General features: G+C 36.8%; 2 protein-coding genes across 5 annotated transcripts in view; one reads left to right on the top strand and one right to left on the bottom strand.

Annotated features, from left to right (window-relative positions):
• CYREN (cell cycle regulator of NHEJ) overlaps positions 1-27,388 on the bottom strand; it is a 90,596-nt gene that overhangs the window by 5,964 nt on the left and 57,244 nt on the right. The window contains exons 4-5 of one of the 4 annotated variants that reach the window (XM_060156618.1): positions 16,053-16,191; positions 14,133-14,240 (exon numbers count right to left, since the gene is read on the bottom strand). In XM_060156618.1, coding sequence (XP_060012601.1) covers positions 14,133-14,240; positions 16,053-16,191 — 247 coding nt within the window. Of the gene's footprint in view, positions 1-14,130; positions 14,241-14,678; positions 15,353-16,052; positions 16,192-27,388 lie in introns of those variants that run through there. The other 3 variants (XM_060156621.1, XM_060156622.1, XM_060156623.1) reach the window with 3 other exon arrangements.
• The window catches only part of AGBL3 (AGBL carboxypeptidase 3), a 90,782-nt gene that overhangs the window by 50,308 nt on the left and 13,086 nt on the right, over positions 1-27,388 (top strand). The window contains 6 exon segments of the mRNA XM_060156626.1: positions 408-534; positions 1,528-1,628; positions 1,832-1,944; positions 2,670-2,736; positions 14,377-14,455; positions 22,808-22,873. Coding sequence (XP_060012609.1) covers positions 408-534; positions 1,528-1,628; positions 1,832-1,944; positions 2,670-2,736; positions 14,377-14,455; positions 22,808-22,873 — 553 coding nt within the window.

Raw genomic sequence — 27,388 nt, 5'->3', positions numbered from 1 at the left:
CAGTTCTTGAGGGCGACTTTCAAATTATCTTTCATGTGATAATAAAGCATCGTATTCGATTCTGAAAATCTACAACACTGATCTTCATTCCTAAACATGTTTAGGCTCCTTCCTATAGCCTTTTAAAGTCAACACTATCAAGAATTCATCAGCTGGTTTTGAATGCATATGTTACATATAGATAAAAAATAAAATTTATTTCAGAATTTAAGTCTATAATTCTCAGAAATGTAAATATGTCATCCTTAAAATGAGTTATTTTCATTGGTCAGGATATAAAAGCTCCCAAAGCTTTAGAGAGAATTATTGCTTTTGCACAACTACTTTTTCATTTCCAACCGTACTTCCTATGAAAGACATTGTGATTAGAAAAGCAATGGGTCTCATTTTTATTTGCGTCTTTTCAGTTTTCATTCTCAGCTTGCAAGTTTAATATTCAGAAGAGCAAAGAGGGAATAGGAACGGTGGTAACGTGGAAAGTGGGAATCAGGAACAGCTTTACCATGGAGGCCACTTTTTGTGAATCTACTCTGGGTAAGATCAAGTGTCCTCATTCATGACTGTCAGAGCTTTAAACCAAAGAGACGTTTTTAATGTAAGATTAATAGTGTAGGCAACTGGATCGTGAGCACTTTCTTCCTGCTTAGATACATACTGATATCTAATCAATTCTATAGATAGGATGAATAAACAGACTCCCACTATATATCTCTATCATCATTTTCCTTTGTTTAGAAAAGGAAGTTTTAGCACATACATAGAATACCTAATTGGTTGTTTCATGAACTAATCTTTAATTGCTTGTTTGGGGTTTTTGTTTTTGTTTTAGAAGGGGTTCCTACAGATGACTCTAATGATTTCAAGAAAAAGCAATGCTCATAATTAAAATATCAGAATAGAAATATCTTTAGTAGATTTGCCATTTTTAAGGCAAACTTAGACTGGACTTTGTTTTTGTTTTTTGTCAATTTGTATTTTAATTGGTTCCTTGAACTAAAAAGTGTACCCTAGTTCCATTTAAGAAAGCTTTCAGTCACATTTAACATTATCCTTAGAATGCCCCATATTAAGGTAATTGTCACATTATTAGAAAATGTATCAACTCAAAGGAAAGTGCTGGAAATCCACACTTGTAACTTCTGGCTAGTTTTTAAAGCACCTTGAAATTCTTATAACACTATTAATGATGATGAAAACATTAAAATATTTACCCAGGTTTTTCTCTAAGTGATAACTAGGGTGCTTATAACTGGTAACCAAGTATTCTATAACTTTCTTACTGAATTTTCTTCTGCTTTGCAACACAGACTAATCTGTATTAAGTCACCTTTGGTCCAGGTGGTGGAGAAGGAACAAGGGAAAGCAATAAGCTGTTAAATGACCTGTCCCAGTGTAGAAAAGCCAAAGGACAGAATACGGAATCATATCAGATGTTTTGTTTACACTTTGTTGGGCAACTTAGGCCTACCTGCTAAGAAAATATGTTTAAGTCACCTTCAAGGGTGGCTAAACTTATTGATGTTTTAGGTAATAAAAGAGGCATTCATTTCAACACAAAAGACTTGGAGTCGATGGGGTATCATTTTTGTGATTCTCTCTTGGACTACTGTGATCCAGACCGAACCAAGGTAAGTAAAGTCCATTTGATGATACATCAGACTCCAGTCTCTCAGATAACATAACCTGCCTATGGGCCTACAGCAGTTTGTTCCTTTTAATATCCTAACAGTGTTCAGTGTTTTTTGTACTTGATGTTCCAGGTATCTATAAATATTCAGTTTAATTAGGAAATAGTTATTTTATAATTAACTCATCTATCATTTTCCCCTAGTATTATCAGTGCCTGAAAGAATTAGAAGAAATGGAAAAACATATAAACTTGGAAGAAGTCCTTGATGATTCAGATACTTCTCTGAAAGAAATTACATTGGATCTAGAGTCTAGGTAAGTCAGGATGGTGGTAGTAATGTAATTTGCTGTGCTGTTCTACTGATACTATGCTCTTTATAATAATATGAGTATGTAATTTTCAGTCTGTACTGAAAATCCTGGCTATAGGTGGAGGAAAATTTTTCCCATGCACATTACTTTAGCCAGACCCCATCAAGACTTCATTTATTCATTTATTTAGATGATATTAATTGAGCACCCACTACGTACTGTATATGAAAGACATATTCAAATTGTTTTTAATGCTGTCATTACCCACAGAGAACTGACACACTTATAGAGATGCCATATAAATAATCTAAGTTAGTGAATAATAAGTGCAAAATTTAATGCCAAGGGAATGTTATTGGAAGAAGGAAGGTGCTAATTTTAGTGCAGTTCCTATAGGAAAAGCAGAACAAATGTTTGATTCTTCCAATTTATTTATAAATTTTCAGACTTTGAGTTAGTGCCCCTGTATTGTTTGCAGATAGAGAGTATCATTTTGAACTCAGATTTGTTTATATTTGACGTGTTCCAATCAGTTTCAGTCATCATTCTTCTAATACTCTTATAATGCCTAGAACTACCAAACATCTATACCACCTTTGTAAACATTCTTCTTATAATTAGAACTATTTCTACCATTCCAATAAGATAATAAAGTAAAAGTAACAGTTGAAATCTTAAAATACCACCAAAACATTCTGTAAATTAAAATAATTTATTATTTTTTGTAGTAGCCATGGCTCTGACAGTTCAGAATCCAGTGACTCTCAGACTGAGCTTCTCAAGTTAAGTTCTCAGGTACGACTGAAAATTTCTGCCTATGATATGGATATGCCAAATAAGTACTCTTCTTATTATGACTAACAATCAGGCAAAAAAAAAGTTTGCAGTTGTATAATTATTGTATATCATAATTGTTATTTTCTTACTATGTACCATATCCTTAAATCATAGAATTTTCTAACCTTAGGGCTTTTTAATACTCTTGCTTATTGATGAGAACAGTTAAAATCCAGAGAGATTAAATTACATTTCAAAAGCCACACCGCTTGTTAATGAGAGTTGGTAGCATAACATACATCACCTGACTGCTAGTCCTATATTCATTCATTCATTCATTCATTTAACAACTATGTACTGAGCTCCAACTATGTGCTTGGGAATAGAGCAGTGAACAAAACAAGACAAAAATCCCTCCCTCTGTAACTTATATTCTAGTTAGTAAGTAAAATATCTGATGTGTTAGATGATCAGAAGTGCCCAAGGAGGAGATAAGAGCAGGAGGATTAGGGAGATCAGGTAGTATTAGTACTGAATGTTTGTGCCCCCGCCCCAACCCTGACCTCCAATGTGACGGTGTTAGGAGGTGACCAAGACAAGCTTAGACAGTATTCTATTGGTACCTGTTAGAAAATGCTGATATTGCCATGAAAGGACTTCTGCAGGTGATTGTGGAGAAAGCTCAGAAAGGAAGAGAGTGGGAGAGTAAGTGTCCATCTTTTTAGACAATACAAGTAATCATGTACAGATAAGGTCTCAGAAATGAAGAACACGTTACTGGACAATGGACAAAAAGCAGTCCTTGCTATAAAATGGTAAAGAACTTGGCTGAACTGTGTTTGTGTTCTAGTGTTTTGTGCAAGGTAGAACTTGTGAGTGATAAAATTGTGTATTTAGCTGAGGAGATATCTAAGCAAAGTGTTGAAGGAGTGGCTTGGTTCCTCCTGATTGCATACAGTTAAATGCAAGAAGAGATAAGTGAACTGAAGAAGGAAGTGTCAAGCAAAAAGGACCCAGAACATTGAAATCTGGAAAATTCTCAGCCCATCCATAATCCAAAGAATGAGAATGTGTGTTCAGAATAGAACAGTTAAGTGTGTGGAGAACCAACCATTTGATAAGGAGATGAGTGTGGGTATGAAGCATGGAACTAATCAGCCACCCCAGCAGGAAAACTGCCAGTTTGAACTGAAGGGGAGAGCCACAATTTTTAAATGTTACACTCCATTTATAGTTATTATAAAATATTGGCTATATTCCCCATGTTGTACAATTATCCTTGTAGCTTATTTTATACATAATAGTTTGTACCTCTTAATTCCCCACCCCTGTAATGCCCCTCCCCCCTTCCCTCTTCCCTCTGGTAACCACTAGTTGTCTATACCTGTGAGTGTGCTGCTTTTTTGTTATATTCACTAGTTTGTTGTATTTTTTAGATTTCACATATAAGTGATATCATTCAGTATTTGTTTTTCTGACTTATTTCACTTATCATAATACCCCTCAAGTCCATCCATGTTGCTGCAAATGGCAAAATTTCATTCTTTTTTTTGGCTGAGTAGTATTCCAGTGTGTGTGTGTGTGTGTGTGTGTGTGTGTGTGTGTGTACACACACACACACACTTACATACACGTCATCTTTATCCATTCATCTGTTAACGGACACTTCCTTAGGTTGCTTCCATATCTTGGCAATTGTAAATAATGCTGCTGTGAACATTGGGATGGATGTATCTTTTCAAATGAGGGGTCTTGTTTTTTTCAGATATATACCCAGGAGTGGAATTGCTGGGTCATATGGTAGTTCTGTTTTTGAGAAACCTCCATACTGTTTTCCATAGTGGATCCACCAATTTACATTCTCACCAATAGTGTATGAGGGTTCCTTTTTTTTTTTTTTTTTTTTGTGGTATGCAGGCCTCTCACTGTTGTGGCCTCTCCCGTTGCTGAGCGCAGGCTCAGCGGCCATGGCTCATGGGCCTAGCCGCTCCACGGCATGTGGGATCTTCCCAGACTGGGGTACGAACTCATGTCCCCTGCATCAGCAGGCAGACTCTCAACCACTGCGCCACCAGGAAAGCCCTATTTGTGTTCTTTTTGATGATAGCCATTCTGAGAGGTGTGAGGTGATATCTCATTGTGGTTTTGATTTGCATTTCCCTAATGATTAGCAGTGTTGAGCATCTTTTCATGTACCTGTTGGCCATCTGCATTTTCTCTTTGGAAAAATGTCTCTTTAGTTCTTCTGCCCATTTTTTAATTGGGTGGTATGGATTTTTGTTTGCTTGTTTGTTCTTTTTCTTTCTTTTTTGGTTGTGTGGCATGTGGGATCTTAGTTCCCTGACCAGGGATCAAACCCGTGCCCGCTGTGGTAGAAGTGTGGAGTCTTAACCACTGGGCCACCAGGGAAGTCCTGGGTTGTTTTTTTGATGTTGAGTCATATGAGCGGTTTATATATGTTGGATGTTAACCCCTTATCAATCATATCATTTGCAAATAGTTTCTCCCATTCAGTAGGCTTTTTGTTTTGTTTATGGTTTCCTTTGCTGTGCAAAAGATTTTAAGTTTAAATAGGTCCCATTTGTTTATTTTTGCTTTTATTTCCTTTGCTTTAAAAGATAGATCCAAAAAAATATTGCTACAATTCATGTCAGTGTTCTGCCTATGTTTTCCTCTACGAGTTTTATGGTTTCCAGTCTTACATTTAGGTCTCTAATCCATTTTGACTTTATTTTTGTATATGGTATTAGTGAATGTTCTAATTTCATTCTTTTACATGTAGCTGTACAGTTTTCCCACCCCCACTTGGTGAAGAGATTCTTTTCTCCATTGTATATTCTTGCCTCCTTTGTCACAGATTAATTGAGCATAAGTGTGTGGGTTTATTTCTGGGCTCTCTATTCTGTTCCATTGATGTTTATTTTTGTGCTAGTACCATACTGTTTTTATTAATGTGGCTTTGTAGTATAGTCTGAAGTCAGGGAGTGTGATTCCTCCAGCTCTGTTCTTTCTCAAGATTGTTTTGGCTGTTGGGTTTTTCATGTTTCCATATAAATTTTTAAAATATTTGTTCTAGTTCTGTGAAAAATGCCATTGGTATTTTGATAGGGATTGCATTGAATCTGTAGATTGCCTTGATCTTTCCATCTGTTTGTGTCATGAAGACAAATTTTCAAAAGCCCTGAAGGTGACTAAGAGATCATCAGGGCCATTAACACTAGGTTTTAACAGGGCAGACGGCTTCCAATAGAGGCCACGGAGGTGAGCTGCCTGGAGCTGTGCACTGTGGTGTGGGCAGAGTCCGGACAGAGAGCCAGGCATGAGTAGCACCCTGCCAAGCTGTTGGCGTGCTGTTGCCACCCTAGTGGGTCCAGAAGGCAGAGCACTGGGACAAGAGGATTATTCTTGACCATTAAGATCTCATTGAATCTGCTTTACTAGGTTTTGAGCTTGCTTGGGACCCATTCCCCATCCTTCTTTCCTTTTTCTCCCTTTTGCAATGGGAATGTCTTAGCCTATGCCTGTCCCACAGTTGTATTTTGGAAGCACATAACTTGATTGGTTTCATGGGTTCACAACTGGACAGGAAATTTACCTCAGGATGAATCATATTTTGAGTCTCATCCATATCTGATTTAGATGTTATTGAGATAAGACTTTGGAGTTTAGAGTTGATGCTGGAATTAGTTAAGACGTTAGGGGTTGCTGGGATGGGATGAATGAATTTTGCATGTGAGAATGACATGAATCTGAGGGGATTAGGGGTGGAATGCTATGGTCTAGATATTTCTGTCCCCCAAAGTCATATGCTGAAATTATAATGCCCCATATTATGGTACAAGAAGGTGGGGCCTTTGGGAGGTGATTATGTCATGAGGGCAGAGCCCTCTGAATGGGATTAGTGCCTTATAAAAGAGGCTCCAGAGAGATCCCCAGCCCCTTCTGCCTTGTGAGGATACAACAAGCAGTCTGCAACCCAAAAGAAAGCTCTCATCTGACCATACTGGCACCCTCATCTCAACCTTCCAGCCTCCAGAACTATGAGAAATGTATGTCCCTTATTTATTAGCCACACAGTTGGAGGTATTTTGTTATAACAGGTGAATGGACCAAGACAGATGTTGTATTCATTTTCTATTGCTGAGTAACTAATTACCCCAAATTTTAGCAGCTTTAAACAAAAAACGTTTATTATCACATAGTTCCTGTGGGTCCGGAATCCAGGAGTGGCTTATCTGGGTTCCTTTATCTAAGGTCTCTGAAAAGACTGCAGTGAAGGTAGCCTAATCTCAGAAGCAGAATCCCATTACTTTTGCCATATACCATTCAGTAGAAGTAAGTCACTAGGTTTAGCCCAGTGACCTAGGATTACAGAAGGGTATGAATACTAAAAGATGGGGATCATCAGAGGTCATCTTAGAGATTGTCTACCACAGATGTAAAAGCCATTACTTTGATTTGACATTTGCCTCAAGGCTATGTTGAAGCCAACCTACAAATTCTAGAATTTGGGGCTGTTTTCCCTCTCAATTCAGTTTTTTTATCCATATTTTTTGAGCTGATTTCTTTCTTGTAGCACACCTTATCAAATAAAGCTAGCAACAACCAACTCATAGTCTAAACTTCCTGCCTCAAAATCTCTTTGCCCAATGACTCAGTTCTGTTATGTACATTTTCTGTCTTTCACACTGTCACAGAAGATAGTTTTACTAAATGTATCACCTCTACATAACTTGTGTCACTATTTTTCTAGGTTCCTATAACCACCTGTTGTTATTCAGTCACAAAGCCAATGACTGCCACATAATTTAGGTTTTTATTAGGACAGCATTCTATTTCTAGGTATCAGTTTCAACACTATTCATATTTTATTCATTAAAACAAAATTCTCAGAATCTCAGTAGCTTATAATAGCAAATACCTATTTTCCTGTTCATGGATCATCTATGGCTCTACTGGGCTAATAGGAGGTCAGTTGAACTTATATCCAGACTGTGGGTTGTTTCAGATCTATTCTACATTTCTTCCTCCCCCCACCCCAAGACCAGCAGCCAGTTAGGGTACGTTCTGCTCATGGTAAATCACAGGAGTTCAGGAGGGCACGCCAAACCATGAAAGTATGTTTAAAGTCCCTGTTTCTCATTCCACTGGCTAAATCAAGTCATATATCCAAATCTAACATAATGGAATAGGAAGGGTAAAAATTTGGGAACAATCCAGGGGGATCTATTCCCGGGGTAGGTACTAGAAGTGCAAAGGCCATGAGAAAGGAGCATGTCTGTCATCTTCTAGGAAGACCAAGGAGGCTAATTTGGGTAGAGAAGACTGAAAAAGGAGAACAGTGGTAAGAGATAAAGTGAGATAGGTGTTGGAAGTTGAGGGGGACAAATCATGTAAAACCTGGCTTAGGACTTCACTTTTTACTCTAAGTGAGTCTGGAGAGTTTTGGTCAGAGGAGTGACATGATGTGCTTTAAGTGTCAGCAAGGTCACTTTGGGTGTTGTTTTGAGAGTAGAATGATGAACCACAAGGGGAGACCATTTAAGGGGCTACTGCAGTTATCCAGGCAAGAAAAAGTGGTGGCTGGACCAAGGTGGTAGCCGTAGAGAGGATGAGAAGTGATCAGATTTTAGATATATCTGACAGAGTCTAGAGAATTTGCTGATGGCTTGGGTGTGAGTTTGAATAATAAAAAGGAGAGCTAGAGGTCTCCAGAATTCTAGGCCTGAGCAACTGAAGATGGAGCTTCCACTTACTGACATGGGGACTATTTTCTTCTCTTCCTACTAAATCATGTTCTGAAGGTATGTATCAGGACTCCATCCATTGCAAGGAACAAAAAACTCTTCAAAAAAAATGGCTTAGCTGGGGTCTCCTGGTGGCACAGTGGTTGAGAGTCCACCTGCCGATGCAGGGGACACGGGTTCATGCCCTGGTCCGGGAAGATCCCACATGCCGCGGAGCGGCTGGGCCTGTGAGCCATGGCTGCTGAGCCTGCGCATCCGGAGCCTGTGCTCCGCAACGGGAGAGGCCACAACAGTGAGAGGCCCACGTACCGCAAATTAAAAAAAAAAAAAAAAGGCTTAGCTGAAAGGGGAATTGGTTGGCTTAGTAAGGGAAAAAGTCTAGGGATGACACTGGCTTTAGCCATGGCTTAAATAAGGGGCTCAAAGGATATCACTAGGATTCAAAGTTTTTTCCCCATTTTAATGTCATTTCTGCCTCTTCTGGGTTGGTTCCATTCTCAAACTCTCCTCTCTTGCTGGCGAAATGGAATTCCAGCCTCACATTCTCACAACTGTAAGTCTGGTAGATACCCTCTTTTCCAGTAGCCCCCTCAAAAACATAGAGTTTGATTCTTTTATTGTAGTAAAAATACACATAACATTTACCATCTTAGCCATTTTTAAGTGTACACTTCAGTGGTATTAAGTACATTCACATTGTTGTACAACCATCACCACCATCCCATAACTCTTGTCATCTTCAAAAACTGAAATTCTATACCCATTAATAACTCCCCATTCTCTGCCCCCCTGGCCCTTGGAAACCACTGTATACTTTCTTTCTTCATGATTTTGACTACACTAAGTACCTCATGTAAGTAGAATCATACAGTATTTGTCTTTTTGTGATTGGTTTATTTCATCTAGCATAATGTCCTCAAGGTTCATCCATGTTGTAGCATATTTCAGAATTTCTTTCCTTTATGAGGCTGAATAATATTCTATTGTACGTCTATACCACATTTTGCTAATCCATTCTTCCATCAATGGACACCAGGGTTGCTTTCACATTTTAGCTATTGAATTGAATAATGCTGCTATGTACATGATTGTACAGATGTCTCTTCAAGACGTTGCTTTTCATTCTCTTGGTTATATACCCTAAAATGAAATTGCTGGATCATATGGTAATTCTACTTTTAATTTTTTGAGGAACCTCCATACTGTTTTTCACAGCAGCTATACCATTTTACATTCCCATCAACAGTGCACACAGGCTCTGATTTTTCTACATGCTTGACAGCACTTGTTATTTTCTGGGTTTTTTTTTTTTTTAAATAATGGCCATTCTAACAGGTGTGAGGTGATATCTCACTGTGGCTTTGATTTGCATTGCCCTAATGGTTAGTGATATTGAGCATCTATTTATATGCCTATTGGCCATTCATATATTTTCTTTGGAGAAATGTCTATTCAAGTCCTTGGCCCATTTCTGAATTGGTTTGTTTATTGTTGTTGTTGAGTTTTAGGAGTTCTTTATATATTCTGGACATTAATCCCTTATCAGGTATGTGATTTGCAAATATTTCTCCCATTCTGTATTTTGCCTTTTTACTCTCTGAATAGTGTCTGTGATGCACAAAATTTTTAAATTGTCATTAAGTTCAGTTTGTCTATTTTTCTTTTTTAAACCTTTGCCTTTAGTGTCATATCCAATGTATCATTGACAAATCCAATGTCATGAAGCTTTTGCTCTATGTTTTCTTCTAAGATATTTATTGTTTTAAGTATTACATTTAGGCCCTTGATCAATTTTGAGTTAATTTTTGTATAAGGTGCTAGGTAAGGGTCCAACTTCATTCTTTTGCAAATCGATATCCAGTTTTCCCAGCACGATTTGATGAAAGACTGTTCTTTCCCTGTTGAATATTTTAGCACCCTTGTCAAAAATCACTTGACCATATATGCAAAGATTTATTCATGGGCTCTCTATTCTGTCCATTAGTCTATATGTCTGTCTTCATACCAGTACCACATTGTCTTGATTACTGTAGAAATGTAGTAAGTTTTGAAATCAGGAAGTGTGAACCCTCTAATTTCCTTCTCCCTTTTCAAGATTATTTTGGCATTCAGAGTTCCTTGAGATTCCATATAAATTTTAGAATGAATTTTTCTATTTCTGCAAAAAATATCATTGGGATTTTGCTAGGGATTGCACTGAATCCATAGATTGCTTTGGGCAGTATTGGCATTTTAATAATATTAATAAGTCTTCTAATCCATGAACAAGGGATGTGTTTATATTTATTTATGTCTTCTTTAATTTCTTTCAGCAATGTTTTGTAGTTTCCGTTACACAGTTCTTTCACCTCCTTGGTTAATTCCTAACTATTCTATTCTTTTTGATGTTCTTATACATGGAATTGTTTTTGTAATTTCCTTTCTTATCTTTCATTATTTGTTTATAGAAATGCAACTGTTTTTGTGTGTTGAGTTTGTATCCTGATACTTTGCTGAATTAATGTATCAGTTCAAACAGGTTTTTTGTGGACTCTAGGGTTTTTAAATATATCATCTGCAAACAGAGATCATTTTACTTCTTCCTTTCCAATTTGGATGCCTTTTATTTCTTCTTCTTGCTTAATTGCTAGGGCTTGAACTTCCAATACTATGTTGAATGGAAGTGATGAAAGCAGACACCCTAGCCTTGTTCCTGATCTTAGAGGAGGTGCTTTTTGGTCTTTCACCATTGAGTGTGATGTTTGCTGTAGGTTTTTTATAGATGGCTTTTATTATGGTGAGATAGTTTCCTTCTATGCCTAGTTTGTTGAGTTTTTTTAAATCATGAAAGGGTGTTGAGTTTTGTCAGATGCCTTTTCTGCATTAATTGAGATGGTCATGTGTTTTTTTCCTCCATTCTATTGATTTGGTGTATTACATTGATCAATTTTCATATGTTAAAACTATCCTTGCATTCCAGATATAAATCCTATTTGGTCATGGTGTAAATCCTTTTAATATGCTGCTGAATTTGGTTTGCTATTATTTTGTTGAGGATTTTTGCATCAGTGTTCATAAGGGATATTGGTCTATAGTTTTCTTGTAGTGTCTTTTTCTGGCTTTTGTATCACAGTAGTGCTGGCCTTACAGAGTGAGTTAGGAAATGTTCCTTCCTCTTCAGTTTTTTGGAAAAGTTTGAGAAAGATCAGCATTAGTTTTTTAAATATTTGGTGGAATTCACCCAAGAAACTGTCAGGTCCAGGGCTTTATTTTTGGTTGGGAGAATTTTCATTACTGATTCAATCTCCTCAACTAGTTATATATAGGTCTACTCATATTTTCTATTTCTGCATGAGATAGTCTTGGTAAATTCTGTGTTTCTAGTAATTTGTCCATTTCATCTAGGTTATCTAATTTATTGGCATACACTTGTTTGCAATACTCTTATAATCCTTTCTATTTCTGTAGAATTGGTAGTAATATCTCTACTTTCATTTCTGATTTTAGTAATTTAACTTTTTTTCTTAGTCCATTTAGCTAAAGGTTTGTCAATTTTGTTGATCTTTTCAAAGAATTAACTTTTGGTTTCATTGATTTTCTCTAGTTTTTCTATTTCATTTATCTCTGCTCTAATCCTTATTACTTCCTTCCTCTTCTGTCTGTGGATTTAATTTTTTCTTCTTTTTCTAGTTCCTTAAGTTTAAAGTTAGGTTACTGACTTGAGATCTTTAGTTTTTGAATGTGTTTATAGTTATAAATTTCCCCCTTAGCATTACTTTCACTGTGCCCCATAAATTTTGCTCTGTTGTGTTTTCATTTTCATTCAACTCTCTAAGTATTTCCTAGTTTCTCTTGTGACTTCTTTGATTCATTGACTGTTTAAAAGTGTGTGTATAATTTCCACAATTTTTTGAACATTTTATTTTTCCTTTTGTTATTTCTAACTTTATTCCATTGTGGTAAGAAAAGATACTTTGTATGATATCTATCTTTTAAAATCTATTAAAACTTAATTGGTGGTCTAACATATGTTCTGTCCTGGAAAATGTCCTATATATGCACTTGAGAAGAATGTGTGTTCTATTTTTGGGTGGTGTTCTGTATATGTCTGTTAAGTTTCAATGGCTCATTGTGTTAAGTCCTTTTTCCTTATATACCTTCTGTCTGACTGGTCTCCCTATTGTAAGTGGCGTATTGAAGTCTCCTATTATATTGTAGAACTGTCTATTTCTCCCTTCAATTCGGTCAGTTTTTGCTTCATACATTTTGATGGTCTGTCATTAGGTATGTAAATGTTTATAATTAATTGTTATGTCTTCTTGCTGTATTGAATCTTTTAACATATCCTTTTTAAAGTAGTTTCTAGTAACATTTTTAAATTTAAAGTCTATTTTGTCTAATAGAGCCACTCCTGCCCTCTTTTGGTTACTATTTGCATAGAATATCTCTTTCCTTCCTTTCACTTTCAACCAGTTTGTGTCTTTGGATCTCAGTGAGTCTTTTATAGACTGAATATAGTTGGATCGTGTGTTTTTTATCCATTCTGACAGTGTCTGTCTTCTGATTGGAAAGTTTAATCCATTTACAATGAAAATAATTACTGATAAAAAGAGACTCCTGTCTCTGTGCTGTTTTCTATATGCCTTAGAGTATTTTTGTCCGTCATTTCCTGCATTCCTGTCTTCTTTTGTGTTTAGTTGATTTTTTGTGGTGAAATGTTTAAATTCCTTTCTTACTTCCTTTTGTGTATATTCTATAGGCGTTTCTTTGTTGTCACCAGGGGGATTACATTTAATATCCTGAAGTTATAACACTCTAATTTGATACAGCTTAACTTCAAAACATACAAAAACTCTGTTCCTTTACAGCTGCACTCCCAGGCTTTCAGTTGTATATGTCACCAAATTACGTAGTTATATGTTGTGGGCCCAAAAACATAAACTAATAATTCTTTAAGTGTATTAGTCTCTTAAATTATGTAATAAATAAGGTTTAGAGTTACAGACCAAAGTGACAGTAGTCTAATACTAATTTTATACTAATAAATGCTATTTTTTCTTTAAATGTTTTTCTCTTAAATCATGTAGACAACAAAAAATTCAGTTTGAAACTATTGTTACAATAGTACTTACTAGCTTTTATAATTTCCCGTGTATTTAACTTCACTGAGACCTTTATTTTTCTCTACAGCTTCAATTTACTATCATTTCACCTTGCAGAAATCCCTTGGGCATTTCTTTCAAGGCATGTCAAATGGTCACAAACTCCCTCAGCTTTTGTTCATCTGGAAATGTCTTTAATTCCTACCTAACTTTTGAAGGACAGTTCTGCTGTTTTTTGGGTTTCTTCCCTATTTTGCACTGTGTTCTGGCTTCCAAAGTTTCTGATGAGAAATCTGGTAATGATCTTATTGAGGATCCCTTGCATGTAATAATTTGCTTCTCTCTTAATGCTGTCAAAAGTCTCTCTTTGACTTTGAAAGTTTATGTGACTTACTGTGGGTTTTTAAATTTCATCTTACTTGGAGTTCACTGAGCTTCTTTGATATTTACCTTCCTGTCTTTCATCAAATCTGGGACGTTTTCAGGCATTATTTCTTTACTCCTTGGCATTTGTGGGTTGCTGACTTCTCCAGCTCTAAGGCTGGGATGCATGAGGCAAAAAGAAAACACATGAAACTACTCACCATCATGCTCCTCTTCCGCCGCTGAAGTCCCTCATCATCTGCCTTCTTCTTTCCACCTTTTAGAGCCTCTTGTGTGTATCTGGTCTGTAATACCCAGGGTATTAGTTGTACTTAGTGGAAAGAAGAGGACGAGTACTTCATCTTCCTAGAAGTGGAAGTCTTAAGATAGTTTTATGTCTGCATACATACATACTATCTTTGATATATTGATTAAATAATGATTTTAAATATGATTCTCTTACCTAGATAAAAAACAAGAAAAAACATCTGAAAACAAAGAAGGAAAGAAACTCTACCACAGCAAGCCATCAGAGAAGAGCAAGAGGTAAATATTCATTGATATGGTTGTTAACAGTCGTTGAAAAAAAAACAAGAATGGCAAATTATTTCCTCTTATACCCAGGAAGACGTCATGATTTTTCCCCAGGTAAAATTAATGATTAAAATTTTGCTCATATTATTTACTGTTTATAAAAATACAAAAGAATCTTGACAGATGAGAGGTGGGTCTTATTACGGTGCTATATTTAAATTTCACTTATACTTACCTTACTTGGAAAAGTATTTGAGGCATCTTACAAAGATGTATCCAGGAGAGCAAGAAGAAATAAATTAAAACTAAGAAAAATTAATGGGAAAACAAGAGTATAAAATAGATGGTACTGAGAGATTGCCTTCCATCATGATAGCATGAGGATCTCTGCAAACCCACTCACCAGCAAAAATCAGAGAAAATTATTTTTTTAAAAAAACAAAAATTTAAAGTTTCTGGAAATGGTCCTAAGGGCATACAGCAAATGAAAAATCATCTGTTCGGGAAAATCTACTAAAATTGGGTACAAACAAAAAAACAACCAAAAGGAAACCAGTGAGAGCCTGGGGTATTTGAATCAAGACTCTCCACACCCTGCCCCCCAGATTCCAACTCAATGATACTCTACTCCAGGAGAGTGCAGCCAAGGACACAGGGTCCGCTTTCCCCACAGATGCCAGCCAGAGGGCTATCTTCCCAGGAAGGGCAGGGCTTGCACATTTCTTATCCTGTCTCCAGCTGCCTGCTGTTGAAGTGAAGTTCCAGGTAAGTGCAGTCAGGAGGTGGGGGCTCCCTTCTTTCTACCCAGACCCCACTCTTGAAAAGAAGGCTCCACACTTTGTGTGCTACATCACTGAAAATATTTTGGTCCTAATCACCCGTCTTGGATTGTAAGGTGTTGGTTCCACACTGGAAGAGGCAAATAGAGAAGACCTGAGGCTCCTGCCCTCCTTCCACCTACATCTTAGCTCCTAAAGTGGGGTACCACTGAGAGAAGAGTGCCACTGTCCCCACTCTCAGCTCCAGAGACACATCAGAAATTTTGCATAAGTGCATTAAGATGGCAGAGTAGGAGGATGTGGAGCTCACTTTCCCTCAAAAACACATCTGCATGTGGCACAGTTCTCACAGCAAACTAACTGGAAACTGGCAAAAGATCTCTCATACAACCAAAGCTGCAAGAAACATCCCCATGTCATTGGGTACGATGGGAAAAAAAAGGCATCAAGACACAAGACGCCCCTGGGAGGTATCTGTGAAGGAGGGAGGGTCCACACAGGCAGGCCCTCACCCTGGGAACCCCATGACTGCTAGGAACTCCACCAGGACATACAGAGGGACTGGAGGGGCCTGGACTCTGATCTCAAGCCGTGTACATGTGCTGGCTTGCTATCAGTCAGGGCAGAAAGAGACTAGAGCTGATGGCTGCCACTTCATCACACTTCCCAGCCTGAAGCACATGCCAGGTGGGGCAGCTAGTATGTGCAGTGGCTAGGCACTGAATCTCGGGTTTGTGTGCCCTGGGAGTGAACTCAATCTAGCTGCACAGAGACAGCCCAGAGCGTCTGGGGTGTGGCCCAGGCCAAACCTCAGAGCCCATTGTCAGTACCTGCACTGCAGAGCACAAGTCTGCCATTGGAGCCCATCATCAGCACATGCACGGTGGGACACAGGTACGGTGGCAGCGGACTTCGTTGGCATACATACCACGTGGCATCACAGAATCGCATGTCTCTGGCAGACAGCCCCTGGGGAGGAATACACAGTGGTTTCTTTCCCTGTGAGAGTGCTCTGGTTCTTCCCACCTCACACCCCAGCTTGGAGCTGGATTGTGGGTGGACAGGTCCTGGGAGAGCAGCCCCAGGCAGCAGCACAATGACCTCAATTCCTGCAGCCACAACACCCCAGCTCCCAGCACCAGCCTAGCACTAGGTCTGGGATAAACACAACAGAGAAACGGACAAGACCTTGGGCTGCTTCTGGGAAGAACTGTGGATGCCTTCAGTGGTGGCACATAGGTCTGCTATGACTACATGGGCCTCACTTGCTTCGGCACTCACCTTTTGCAACAGAGCACATACTTAAGGGCAACAGAGTCTTACTGAGCCCAACTTTCAGGGCTTCTACTCCAACAACCGGGGAGCAGACCCCACCCCCAGCAAGGCTCTGACAGCCACAGAGCAAAGAGGAGGCCCCACCCAAAATCCAGTGCAGGCTCTGGACAACACACCACCAATCCCATCCCCTATCAAGGGGATAATAGCCAGCATACTCTGAGGAAAGATGTGGCTAGCATCCATACCAAAACTAGCCCTCACACCAAAAATATTGAACTCACACATTCTATACAGGGACACTCTCACATAAAAGCACCCCTTCAAGACAACAGTAGCTGTTTCTCCTAAATTCAGAGACAGAGAAAGTTAAGTAAAATGAAAAAGAAGGAGAGGAACTGTTCCCAATTAAAAAAATAAGAGATATCCCCTGAATAAACAAATCATGAAACAGACCTCAGTGGTCTATTACACCCTGAGTTCAAACAGGAGTTAATAAAAATGCTAAAGGAATTAAGAAAGATTATCAACAGAAAGGCAGATCACTGTAACAAGGATCTAGAAACTATAAAAAGGAACCAATCAAAATTAGACAAGTCAATTGCCAAGATAAAAACCAATCTACAAGCAATGAATAGCAAACTAAGTGCCACAGAAGAATGAACAACTGATCTGGAAGACAGAATAATGGAAATCAGTCAGAACAGCAGACAGAAAGACAAATGAAAACAGAAAAGTGAAAGCAATATACGAGATCTATGGGATAATATAAAGCATGCCAACCTACACGATATTGGTTCCAGAAGGAGAAGAAAGAGAGAAGGGGATCGAAAATGTAATCTAAAGAAGGAAACGGATATCCAGGTACAGGAAGCACAGATGGTCCCAAAGAAGATGAACACAAACAGACCCACACCAAGACATATTGGAATTAAAATGGCAAAAGATAAAGAGAGGATTCTAAAGGCAGATAGAGAAAAGCAGTCAGTTACAAGGCAACCCCCATAAGACTATCAGCGTATTTCTCCGCAGAAACTGTGCAGGTCAGAAGGCAGTGCCATGATATATTCAAAGTCCTGAAAGAGAAAACCCTGCCCCCTGGGATACTCTACCCAGCAAGATTATAATTTAGACCAGGAGGAGAGAGAAAGAATTTCTCAGACAAGCAAAAACTAAAAGAATACAGCAACACTAAGCCTAACCTAAAAGAAATATTGAAAGGTCTTCTCTAGATAGAAAAGAAGCAAGTATCTATAGGAAAGGGAAAATCACAATAGGAAAGGCAAATACATAAAAGGATTGAAGATCACTTAAGTCAGTACATAGATTAAAAAACAATCCAAAAAATTGTAAAAATGATTAAAACTACAATTAACAGTAAAAGGATAAGGATGTAAAATAGGACATCAAAATCACAAAATGTAGGGAATGGGAGTATAATAATGAAGATCTTTTAGAATGTGTTTGAACTTGTATGACTATCAGTCTAAAGCAAGTAGATATAGTTATGGTTAACATACTTGAAAACCAGGGTAACCAAACATCAAAAAGGTACAGTAGAGTCACAGAAACCCAAAAGAAAGGAACTCAAGCATAATACAAAAGAAATCCATCAAACCACAAAAGGGAAAACAAAAAAGAAATGAACGGAGAAGTACAAAAACTGGAAAAAAAGGTTTAAAATGGCAATAAGTACATACCTATCAATAATTACTTTAAATGTCAATGGACTAAATTCTCATCAAAAGACACAGAGTGGCAGATTGGATAAAAAAATCAAGAACCTACAATATGCGGCCCACAAGTACAATATGCTGCCTACAAGACTCACTTTAGGGCAAAAGACACACAGGTTGAAAGTGAGGGGATGGAAAAGGATATTTCATGCAAATGAAAACAATAAGAAAGCAGGGGTAGCAATACTCGTATCTGACAAAGTAGACTTTAAAACAAAGTAGTCTTTAAAACATAAAGACGGAGAAGGACATTATATAATGATAAAAGGAGCAATACAAGAAGAGGATATTACACTTGATAACATAAATGTACCCAATATAGGAGCACCTAAATACATAAAACAAATAGCAGCAGACATAAAGGAAGAGATTGACAGGAATACAATAATAGTAGGAGACTTTAACACCCCACTGACATCAATGGACAGATCTTCTAGACAGAAAATCAGTAAGGCAGCAGAGATGCTAAATGACACAACAGACCAAATATTTTTCCTTGGTCAGGGGAACCAGGTAAAACAGATAGCTCCTAATGTCTTCCCAAAATAAATGACTTAATTTGCAACAGATCCTGGAGAAATTCAAGCTTAACAGCATTCTCAGAAACAGTAGAAGTAGAGTAAAAGGCAATTCGGAGAAGATTGGTAGATCCATTGGAGAAACAGGCTAAACTTGTAGGCTGGCTAGTTCACCAGAGAGAACTGCAGGGAGGGGAACAGCTGGGAGGAGTCTGAGGTGGCATCAGAACAAATCTGAAACCCCGACCTGGGAAACTGTTCCTTTGGAGCCCAAATTTGATTGGATTAGTCTGTAGGGCAATTTATGCCCCAGGGCACTGTTGAAAACAATAGATCTATTAGCCAGAAATTAGTGGAATTTAACAGCGGGGTGTGTGATCAGGGAAGGTGTCAAAGACAACCCTGCCAAAACCACTGCCTTCCCAGAGAGAGTGGGGCACAACCAAGTCTGCACCGGTCAGGGAGCAAATTAGAGGTTTAACACTTCAGGGGGTAATGGACTTCGCTAAAATACACCAGCCAGTCACTAAAGAAACAAATACATACATAACAATAAATAGCTCCAGAAGGTATGGAAGGGGTAGCAGGGAAAGATTAGTACCCAGAGTTCAACAGAATTGTCTAGTTGGGAAATAAGCCTGACAAACACAGACGAAGGACAACATCCCTAGTTGATGCGATCCAAAAAATCATCCTTGGAGCCAATCAATCAATCTTTCAAGCATCTGTTACCTGCAGAGAGCCCAGAAGTTGAAGACCTGAGTACCAGACTTAGAAGATTTCTACTCAGATGTTTCTGGAGTTTAATAACAGTGATCCAGTGGGAAATTTAAAGTTAGCAGTCACAAGTTCATTCAGCAGATACTGAGCACCAAATACACTGTCATCTGCTAAATGTGGATTGAATTAACGGAATCTAATTTCCCAAGAACTTCTGAAATTTTTTCTCTTTTCCTCCTTTATTATTTACTAATAATCTTTGGCAGAAAGAGTGAACAGTATCATCTTAACTGAGGTTAATGCCTGAGGTCAACTTAAGTTCATGCTCTTGAACTATTTCTTACTTTAAATGATTGCTTGTTATCAGTATATCCCTAAAAAAATATTAGAGTATTTTAGTTAACTTTATTTCCTACCAGGACACTTTCAATAATTCATTTTGCAGACTTTAAGTAAAAACAAATAATTATAGATTACTGTGATTAGAATTTATAGATCACATTCATAAGGACACTGGCCTGGTGATTTTCTATGAGATAAATATAATAGTTTATTATGGTTCATAGCATTATTTCAATCAAAGGAAGAGGGCTAAAAAATGACATCAAGAGTTCGTTGAATGGGCTTCCCTGGTGGCGCAGTGGTTGAGGGTCTGCCTGCCGATGAAGGGGACACGGGTTCGTGCCCCGGTCCGGGAGGATCCCGCATGCTGCGGAGCGGCTGGGCCCGTGAGCCATGGCCGCTGAGCCTGTGCTCCGCAACGGGAGGGGGCCACGGCAGTGGGAGGCCCGCGTACCGCAGGAAAAAAAAAAAAAAAAGTTCATTGAATCAAGTCTTATTACAAGTGAATTTTTTTCAGCCTAATTTCACCCCTTGTCTCTCCAAATTCTTTATAATGATTATATAATATTGCTACTTTTAACTTTGTGTAATTTTTTCTAGAATATTTCCTTTGCTCTCTCCCTTTAACAATCAAGTTTTGATTTTTACAGTTTCCTCCCATTTTTATCCTGATTATGTCAATTTTTTTTTTTTTGCTGCCATTCAATTCTATCTAAAAAGGATTTTAGCTTTTAACTATTTCATAGTCTACTTTTTATCATGAGTTGGTATGCATTACATCTTGGCAAAATGTTTTCAGTTCTTTTCTCAGGCCCTTTTGGGAAATTCTTTCTAATATCCACATAGCACAGATGCAGAAACAAAAGCTGGGAATCATTTAAAATGTTTTCACAATCACATAATGATTTGTAGACTACTCAAGATTAGCAGTCATAATTCTGCGGTGTTTTGTGTCTCTTTTAATCCAACTGGGTCATATTGGCAAGTATCTCCTCTCAAGGTAGACAGCAATGTCATGTGTATGATCTTTCTTACTCTGAACTTTTTTACAAGCTACAAGAAAATACTTTTTCAACTTTTCTATATAAACATAGTTTTGTAATTGCTTATACCTTTTCATACAGTTTTATATAGTTTCACTCATTTCACACTTATCTTGCTACATCTTTATTCTTCTCATTAAGTGAGATTATAAGCATATATTTTTGTCCCTTTCTCATCATAAATAAGTTCTATATGAAGTAAAAAATTTTTTAAACTCCCTTTAATGCCAAAATACAATATTAATACTTTCTTCTATCATTGTTGTAGAAGAAAAGTAGTGTTGCGAAAGACAGTAAAAGGCTCTGATTTAAAAGATTATTTTTGTCCATTCTAAATCTATGAGGATAAAATGAGAAATGTTGAAAATTACGATAAATCATAAAATATACGTCATTTGCATGTTTATAATATAGTACTGCCTTCCTTCTGGTTCTGTGTTCCATTAGGTTTGTGAAAAAGGAAATTTAGTTCAAAGACACAAGAATCAAATTCTGATGTGACAGGTAATGTTCTGCTTTTACCCTCTGATAAACAATTAATTCATTTCCTCAACAAACACTTTTTTGTGCTACAGCTTTGAGGTTATCACCGTGCTTTGTGCTAGGGATATTAAGACTATACTTTACCATTTCTTATTCCCAGGAACTCATCTTTTAATAGGAGGAGACAAACAAGTTAAGCGCGGTGTTACAGGTGCAATGCCTATAGTCTGCACAGGGTAAGGGAGCACAGAGAAGGGAGTGGTCAGTTAGACTGGAGGGTTGGATTGAGTGGTCCCTGTACTTGAGAGATATCGCCGATTTGAAAGATTTTTCCCAAAACAGAATATAGGGATTTTATGTTTTAAAAAACATCTTGGTCCTTTTGTGATGAGCCAGGAGAGAAATTAAATTTTGGATTATTCATTTGCTTCTGTAGGAATCTGCTAAGTCTAACATAAATCTCTGAATCTCTAACATTTCTGGTATATTTTTTTCTTAATTTTTATCTCATTATCTTTACTTGAGGTCCTTTGAAATATATTCATAAAATTTAAACAATATTTTAATTTTGTCTAAAATACTTCTTTAATTTTATGTGTGTATATATTAATTTTTATACATTTATACCACACTTATTTTCAAAGAGAATTTCAGGTAACTTAATTAAAAGTATATATACAAGTACATAAATCCACTTAGTTTATGATACAGCAGGCTAATTAAAAATAGAAATGGAAGTAAGAACCACACCTAGGAAACGAGAGAATTTCATTATAATTAAGATGGTTACTTCATTGAACTTTAAATTATTCTTTCTCATAGTGATCAGCCAAGCAAATCAGTCACTTTTTATATGTAACTTTTATATATTCTTCTGTTAAATTTAATGTCAGAAATTAAAGAACACATTTTAGAATCCTTATTTTAGACTTTTTTCTATATATGTGTATAGAAATTAATTGTGTATAGAAATTAATTAATGTTAATTAATCACAGGTTATTAATTAATCTTCAGAGTTTTTGGCAACCTATGTTTTCATTTAAAAGTACAGGATATTATTAACTTCTTTACATGTTAGTAAATGGTGGCAAAGTATTCCATTGTATTAGTGAACCTTTATTTAGCCACCCCCATTGTTAAACATTTTTTTCTGTTGTAAACAACAATGAAGATGTTTAACTCCCTATTTGTGTATATTCTTAATTATTTATTTATAATAGATTCCTAAAAAGGAACTGCTGACCCAAAGAGTATGAACATTTTTTAGACCTTACTATAAATAGCAAAAATGCAACAAAAATCATATAAGATTTGAGAACTGTTTGTATTAATTTCATTGAGCTAAACTACTATTTACATATTATCTGCTAGCATTTTTCATTTAGAAAAAGATAAAAATATGAAATGTAAAAGAGTCAATGAACTATTTTCATGCTTATACTAATGAACTTTTACCATCTTTTCTAGATACAAGGCCAGATATATCAGATGACTGTACATTTGATTATTTCAGAAGACAGTTCCCTAATCAAGGTTTGTGAATAAGATGGGAATATAGACAGTAATGTGTGGTCACCTATCATCTGAATGTAAGCTATTTAATATGTATCTGGTCAAGATTTACACGTAAGAAACTAGAAGATTATCTTCAAATCGGACAGCCAAAGAACAATTCACCTTCCCAGAAATTCTGAATCTCAAATTTTTATTTTTCTCTCTAACTCTAGAAATATAAAAGACAGTAGAACTTCCTTATATGTCAACTTGATGTCTTGTAATTTTACCGAGTCGAAAAAAAAATATTTTGAAAAATATTATTTTCAAAAAAATATTATTCATCTCATTGTCTAATCTTTTCATTCCCATCTCATTGAATCTCAAAGCAGAGAGAAACCCTGAGAGCACCCTACTCTCACCTCCTACTGATGACAGGACCCAGGCGCATCCAACTTTTGATTGACTACACTTGGTGACAAGTAGTTTACCAAATTGTAGTCACTTCATTCCATTGTTAGAGAGCAATGTTCTTTTTATGTTGAGTTAAAAACATATGTCCCTGTAAATTTAATTCACCTCTTTAATAATACAAAGCAAAAAAGAATGAAAAGACCTTAAAGGTAAACATTTCTCATTTTCCCTAATTCTCCTTGAAATAATAAGAACAAATATAATGCCTCTTCCACATGACAGACCATAAATATTTTTTTAAAGCTATCATTTCCCTGACACTTTCCTTCCATTTCTTTCAGCCATCCATAATATGATTCCCTTTACTATTATATTTTACTGTTTTCTATCACTATTCAAGCTTGAATGAAACTGAACACAGTATTGCAGATGTCATCTAACTAGGACAGCCATTCCTTGGTATCTGTGGGGGACTGGTTCCAGGAACCCCACGGATAGCAAAATCTGAGGATGCTCAAGTCCCTTATATAAAATGGCGCAGTATTTGCATATAACCTATGCATATCCTTCAGTATCGCTAGATTACTTATAATACCTGTACAATGTAAATGCTATGTAAATAGTTGCCAGGGCACAGAAAATTCAAGATTTGCTTTTTGGAACTTCTTGGAATTTTTTTCCTACTATTTTTGATCCACAGTTGGTTGAATCCACAGATGCAGAACCCATTGATATGGAAGCCTGACTGTATACAATAAATTATCATTCTCATTTGCTTCTTTCTAGATACCAGATTTCCATTAATGCAGTCTAAGATTACATACGTTTTTTTGAAAATTATCCTAAAATATTGACATATTGGATTTACAAATACTCAAACCTATAAAGTTTTATTTTCATAGTGCCACTGCTAACTTACGTCTCCTCCATTCTCTACTTCTTCAATTTTGGTTTGATATCTTGGTCCAGTGTACTGAGCCTTAAATTTATTCTTGTTAAACTAAGTCTTCTTAGATTCAGCCTTTCATGAACTTGATCTTGATTATGTCATATTGTTGTACTATATACACGTGTATATACCTTATACATATATACAATATATAAATACATATCCTATATCTGACCTCTTGTCAAAGCTTCAGCTTCTTTATCTGTTTATGTCTTCACTTAAATGTCCCTTATAGCCAAATTCAAATTCATCTAATCCCACATTGAATGCTGTTCCTTCTGTATTCACTGTAACTTTGGTAGCAGTACTATCTACATAACTACCCAAGCTAGAAACCTAATAGTTATCTTTTTTCTTCTTTCACTTCCACCATTCATATCTAGATAGCCACTGAATCCAACTGATTTTACCACGTAATCCCTTTTGTCTCCACCTTAACTACCATCATTCTTTTCAGTGCTTATTTATCAGAAGCACTTTAGATTTCTAAGTGGTCTCCTTGCCACCAATATTGTCATCCTAATTCCACCTCTCATACTACCATAAAAGCAATCTATCAAAAACAGAAATCTGATTAATGCCACTACCTGAAGCCTTTCAGTAATTCCCAGTTTTCTAAAGTAATTCCCAGTTTTCTAACAGTGGTTGAAGTTGGCACAGTCCTGAGACTTCAATTTGTTCTAGGCTTTCTCTTTTCAATTTTTTTTCAACTTTTAATTTTTAAATAATTTCAAGAATAGTACAAAGAGCTATATCTATCTACCTACCTAGCTATATTTTCCCCCCAATCCATTTTTTGTAGACATAATGCTCCTTTATTCCTAAAGGGCTTCAGCATATATTTTCCAAGAACAAGAACATTCTCTTACATTAAAATAAGTAAATTCAACTTTGATACAATACTACTTTGTATCATACTGTAGTGAAATTTTGCCAAATGTACCAATGATGTCCTTTAGGGCACAACTTCTCCCTGATTGAGGCTCATGGATTGCATTTAATTGCCATATCCCTTTATTCTCTTTTAATTTGGAACATCTGCTCAGCCCTTCTTTGTCATTCACAGCACTGGCACTGTGAAGATTATGGGCCAGCAGTCTTCTAGAATGTCTGGTTTTAAAATTTTAGAATTATCTGGGGAGTTTATGATAATCCCAGCTTTGAATTCTGGGTTGGCCTTTGCTGTCAACCCCCAAATCTGCATTTTTAATAAGGTACCATAGATAATTCTGCTGTTGATGATCTGCTCTTTTCGACTCACCACATTGGGAACTATAGTGAGAGTCGGTGGGAGGCCAAGCATTTGGGACCTAGCCCATCCAACCCTTATTCATCCTGAGTAGCTTTCATGTACAATTTTTCTTCCAATACTGGTCTGTTACTTTAAAAACAAAAAAAAAAATTTTTTGACAACCACTTGCTGCATCAGAGAAACCAATGCCCTAACATGACGTACAAGACTTCCAGTGAACTGGCCCCTGACTGCCTCTCCAGTTTTACCTCTTGCCATTTTCTGCCTTTTCCTTTACACTGCAGCAGTGATGATCCTCTTGTGGCCTCAAAATACATCCGTCTTCTCACCTCCTTGCCTTTGCTCATTCTGTCTTCTCTGCCTGAAACATAATTCTCCCTCTTCAACTAGATAAGCTACTTCATCATTTAAGGAGTAGGTATCAAAGTGTAATAAGACTCATATACAGTTCATTACAATAAGAGTGAGATAGACTGAGTGATAATGATATGCACAAATTGCTCTCGTTGCTCAGAGAAGGGCATGTAATCCAGCCTGGAAATCTCAGGGAATGTTTTCCTGAAGGAACTGATCCTTAAATTATGATCATGATTATGATGGAGTCTTAAGTGATAAGTTAGGCATTTAGCAGCAAGAGGAGAGTCACTTCCTTGAATTCTTAAAAGATTAATGTCAATGGTTTTGTGATCTTATTTATATGAAAATTCTTTCCTTACTTGAGATGAACTATGTCTGGGACTGAAGATAAGGCATTCAGAGCCTTTTGACTCCTGACGTCTCTCACCAATATTTATTCTCCCCTGTCTAAACAGAAGAAAACTCTATTCAATAGAAAAGACAGGTGCAACAGAGGAGCTGAGGGATTCTGCTCTTTGTCATCCATCAGTATTTTAAAATAATCCCAGCAGAACAAATCTAAACATTATTTGATATATTTTCATTCTGAATATAGCTAAGTAAAATTTACTTCTTTTTCTCAATACTTCTTCATATCTGAGTTCATCTGGTATTTTAACCTTCCTGATACTATTCTCCTGTGGCTCAGTCACTCTCCTATAATCCTCCTTTGTTACATAATCTCCTTTCCATCTTTGTTCATGTTCTTTTAAAAATCTGATGTTTATCTGCTTCGCAGAGGTCTCAATATACTAGCTGATGACTGTGCTAGATACTGGGCTACAATGGAAAAAAATATAGTCTGTTCTCAAGAAGCAGAGAGAGTGACAAGTAGACAGTAGAAACATAACGGGATAAATGCTATTTACTGTGCTGTGATATTATACAGGAGTTGTTTGGGGATAAGGGAGTATCAGAGAAAGTTTCTCAGAAAAGGTAACTGTTACGGTTCCAGGGCCCAAATAAATAAATACTATTTTTTCTTTACCAAGTTTTGAATCTATTAAAAATTAAGACAAAAGAGTAGGGCAAAATACTAGCAAACTGAATCCAGCAACATATAAAAAGGATTATACACAGTGACCAAGTAGGATTTATCCCAGAAATGCAAGGTTGGTTTAACATATAAAAATTATCCACCTCCAAGAGTAATGAAAGTAAAAACAAAAATAAACAAGTGGAACCTAATTAAGCTTAAAAGCTTTTGCACAGCAAAGGAAACCATAAACAAAACAAAAAGAAAACCCACAGAATGGGAGAAAATATCTGCAAACAAAGCGACCAACAGGGATTAATCTCCAAAATATACAAACAGCTCATGCAGCTCAATATTAAAAAAACAAACAACCCAATCCAAAAATGGGCATAAGATCTAAACAGACATTTCTCCAAAGAAGACATACAGATGGCCAAAAGGCAAATGAAAAGATACTCAACATCACTAATTATTAGAGAGATACAAATCAAAACTTACAATGAGGTATCACCTCACACCGGTTAGAATGGCCATCATCAAAAAAATCTATAAACAATAAATGCTGGA

This window comes from Lagenorhynchus albirostris, chromosome 8 (genome assembly GCF_949774975.1).
Source record: "Lagenorhynchus albirostris chromosome 8, mLagAlb1.1, whole genome shotgun sequence".
Lineage (NCBI taxonomy): Eukaryota > Metazoa > Chordata > Mammalia > Artiodactyla > Delphinidae > Lagenorhynchus > Lagenorhynchus albirostris.
This window is presented reverse-complemented; position numbering and strand designations above follow the sequence as displayed.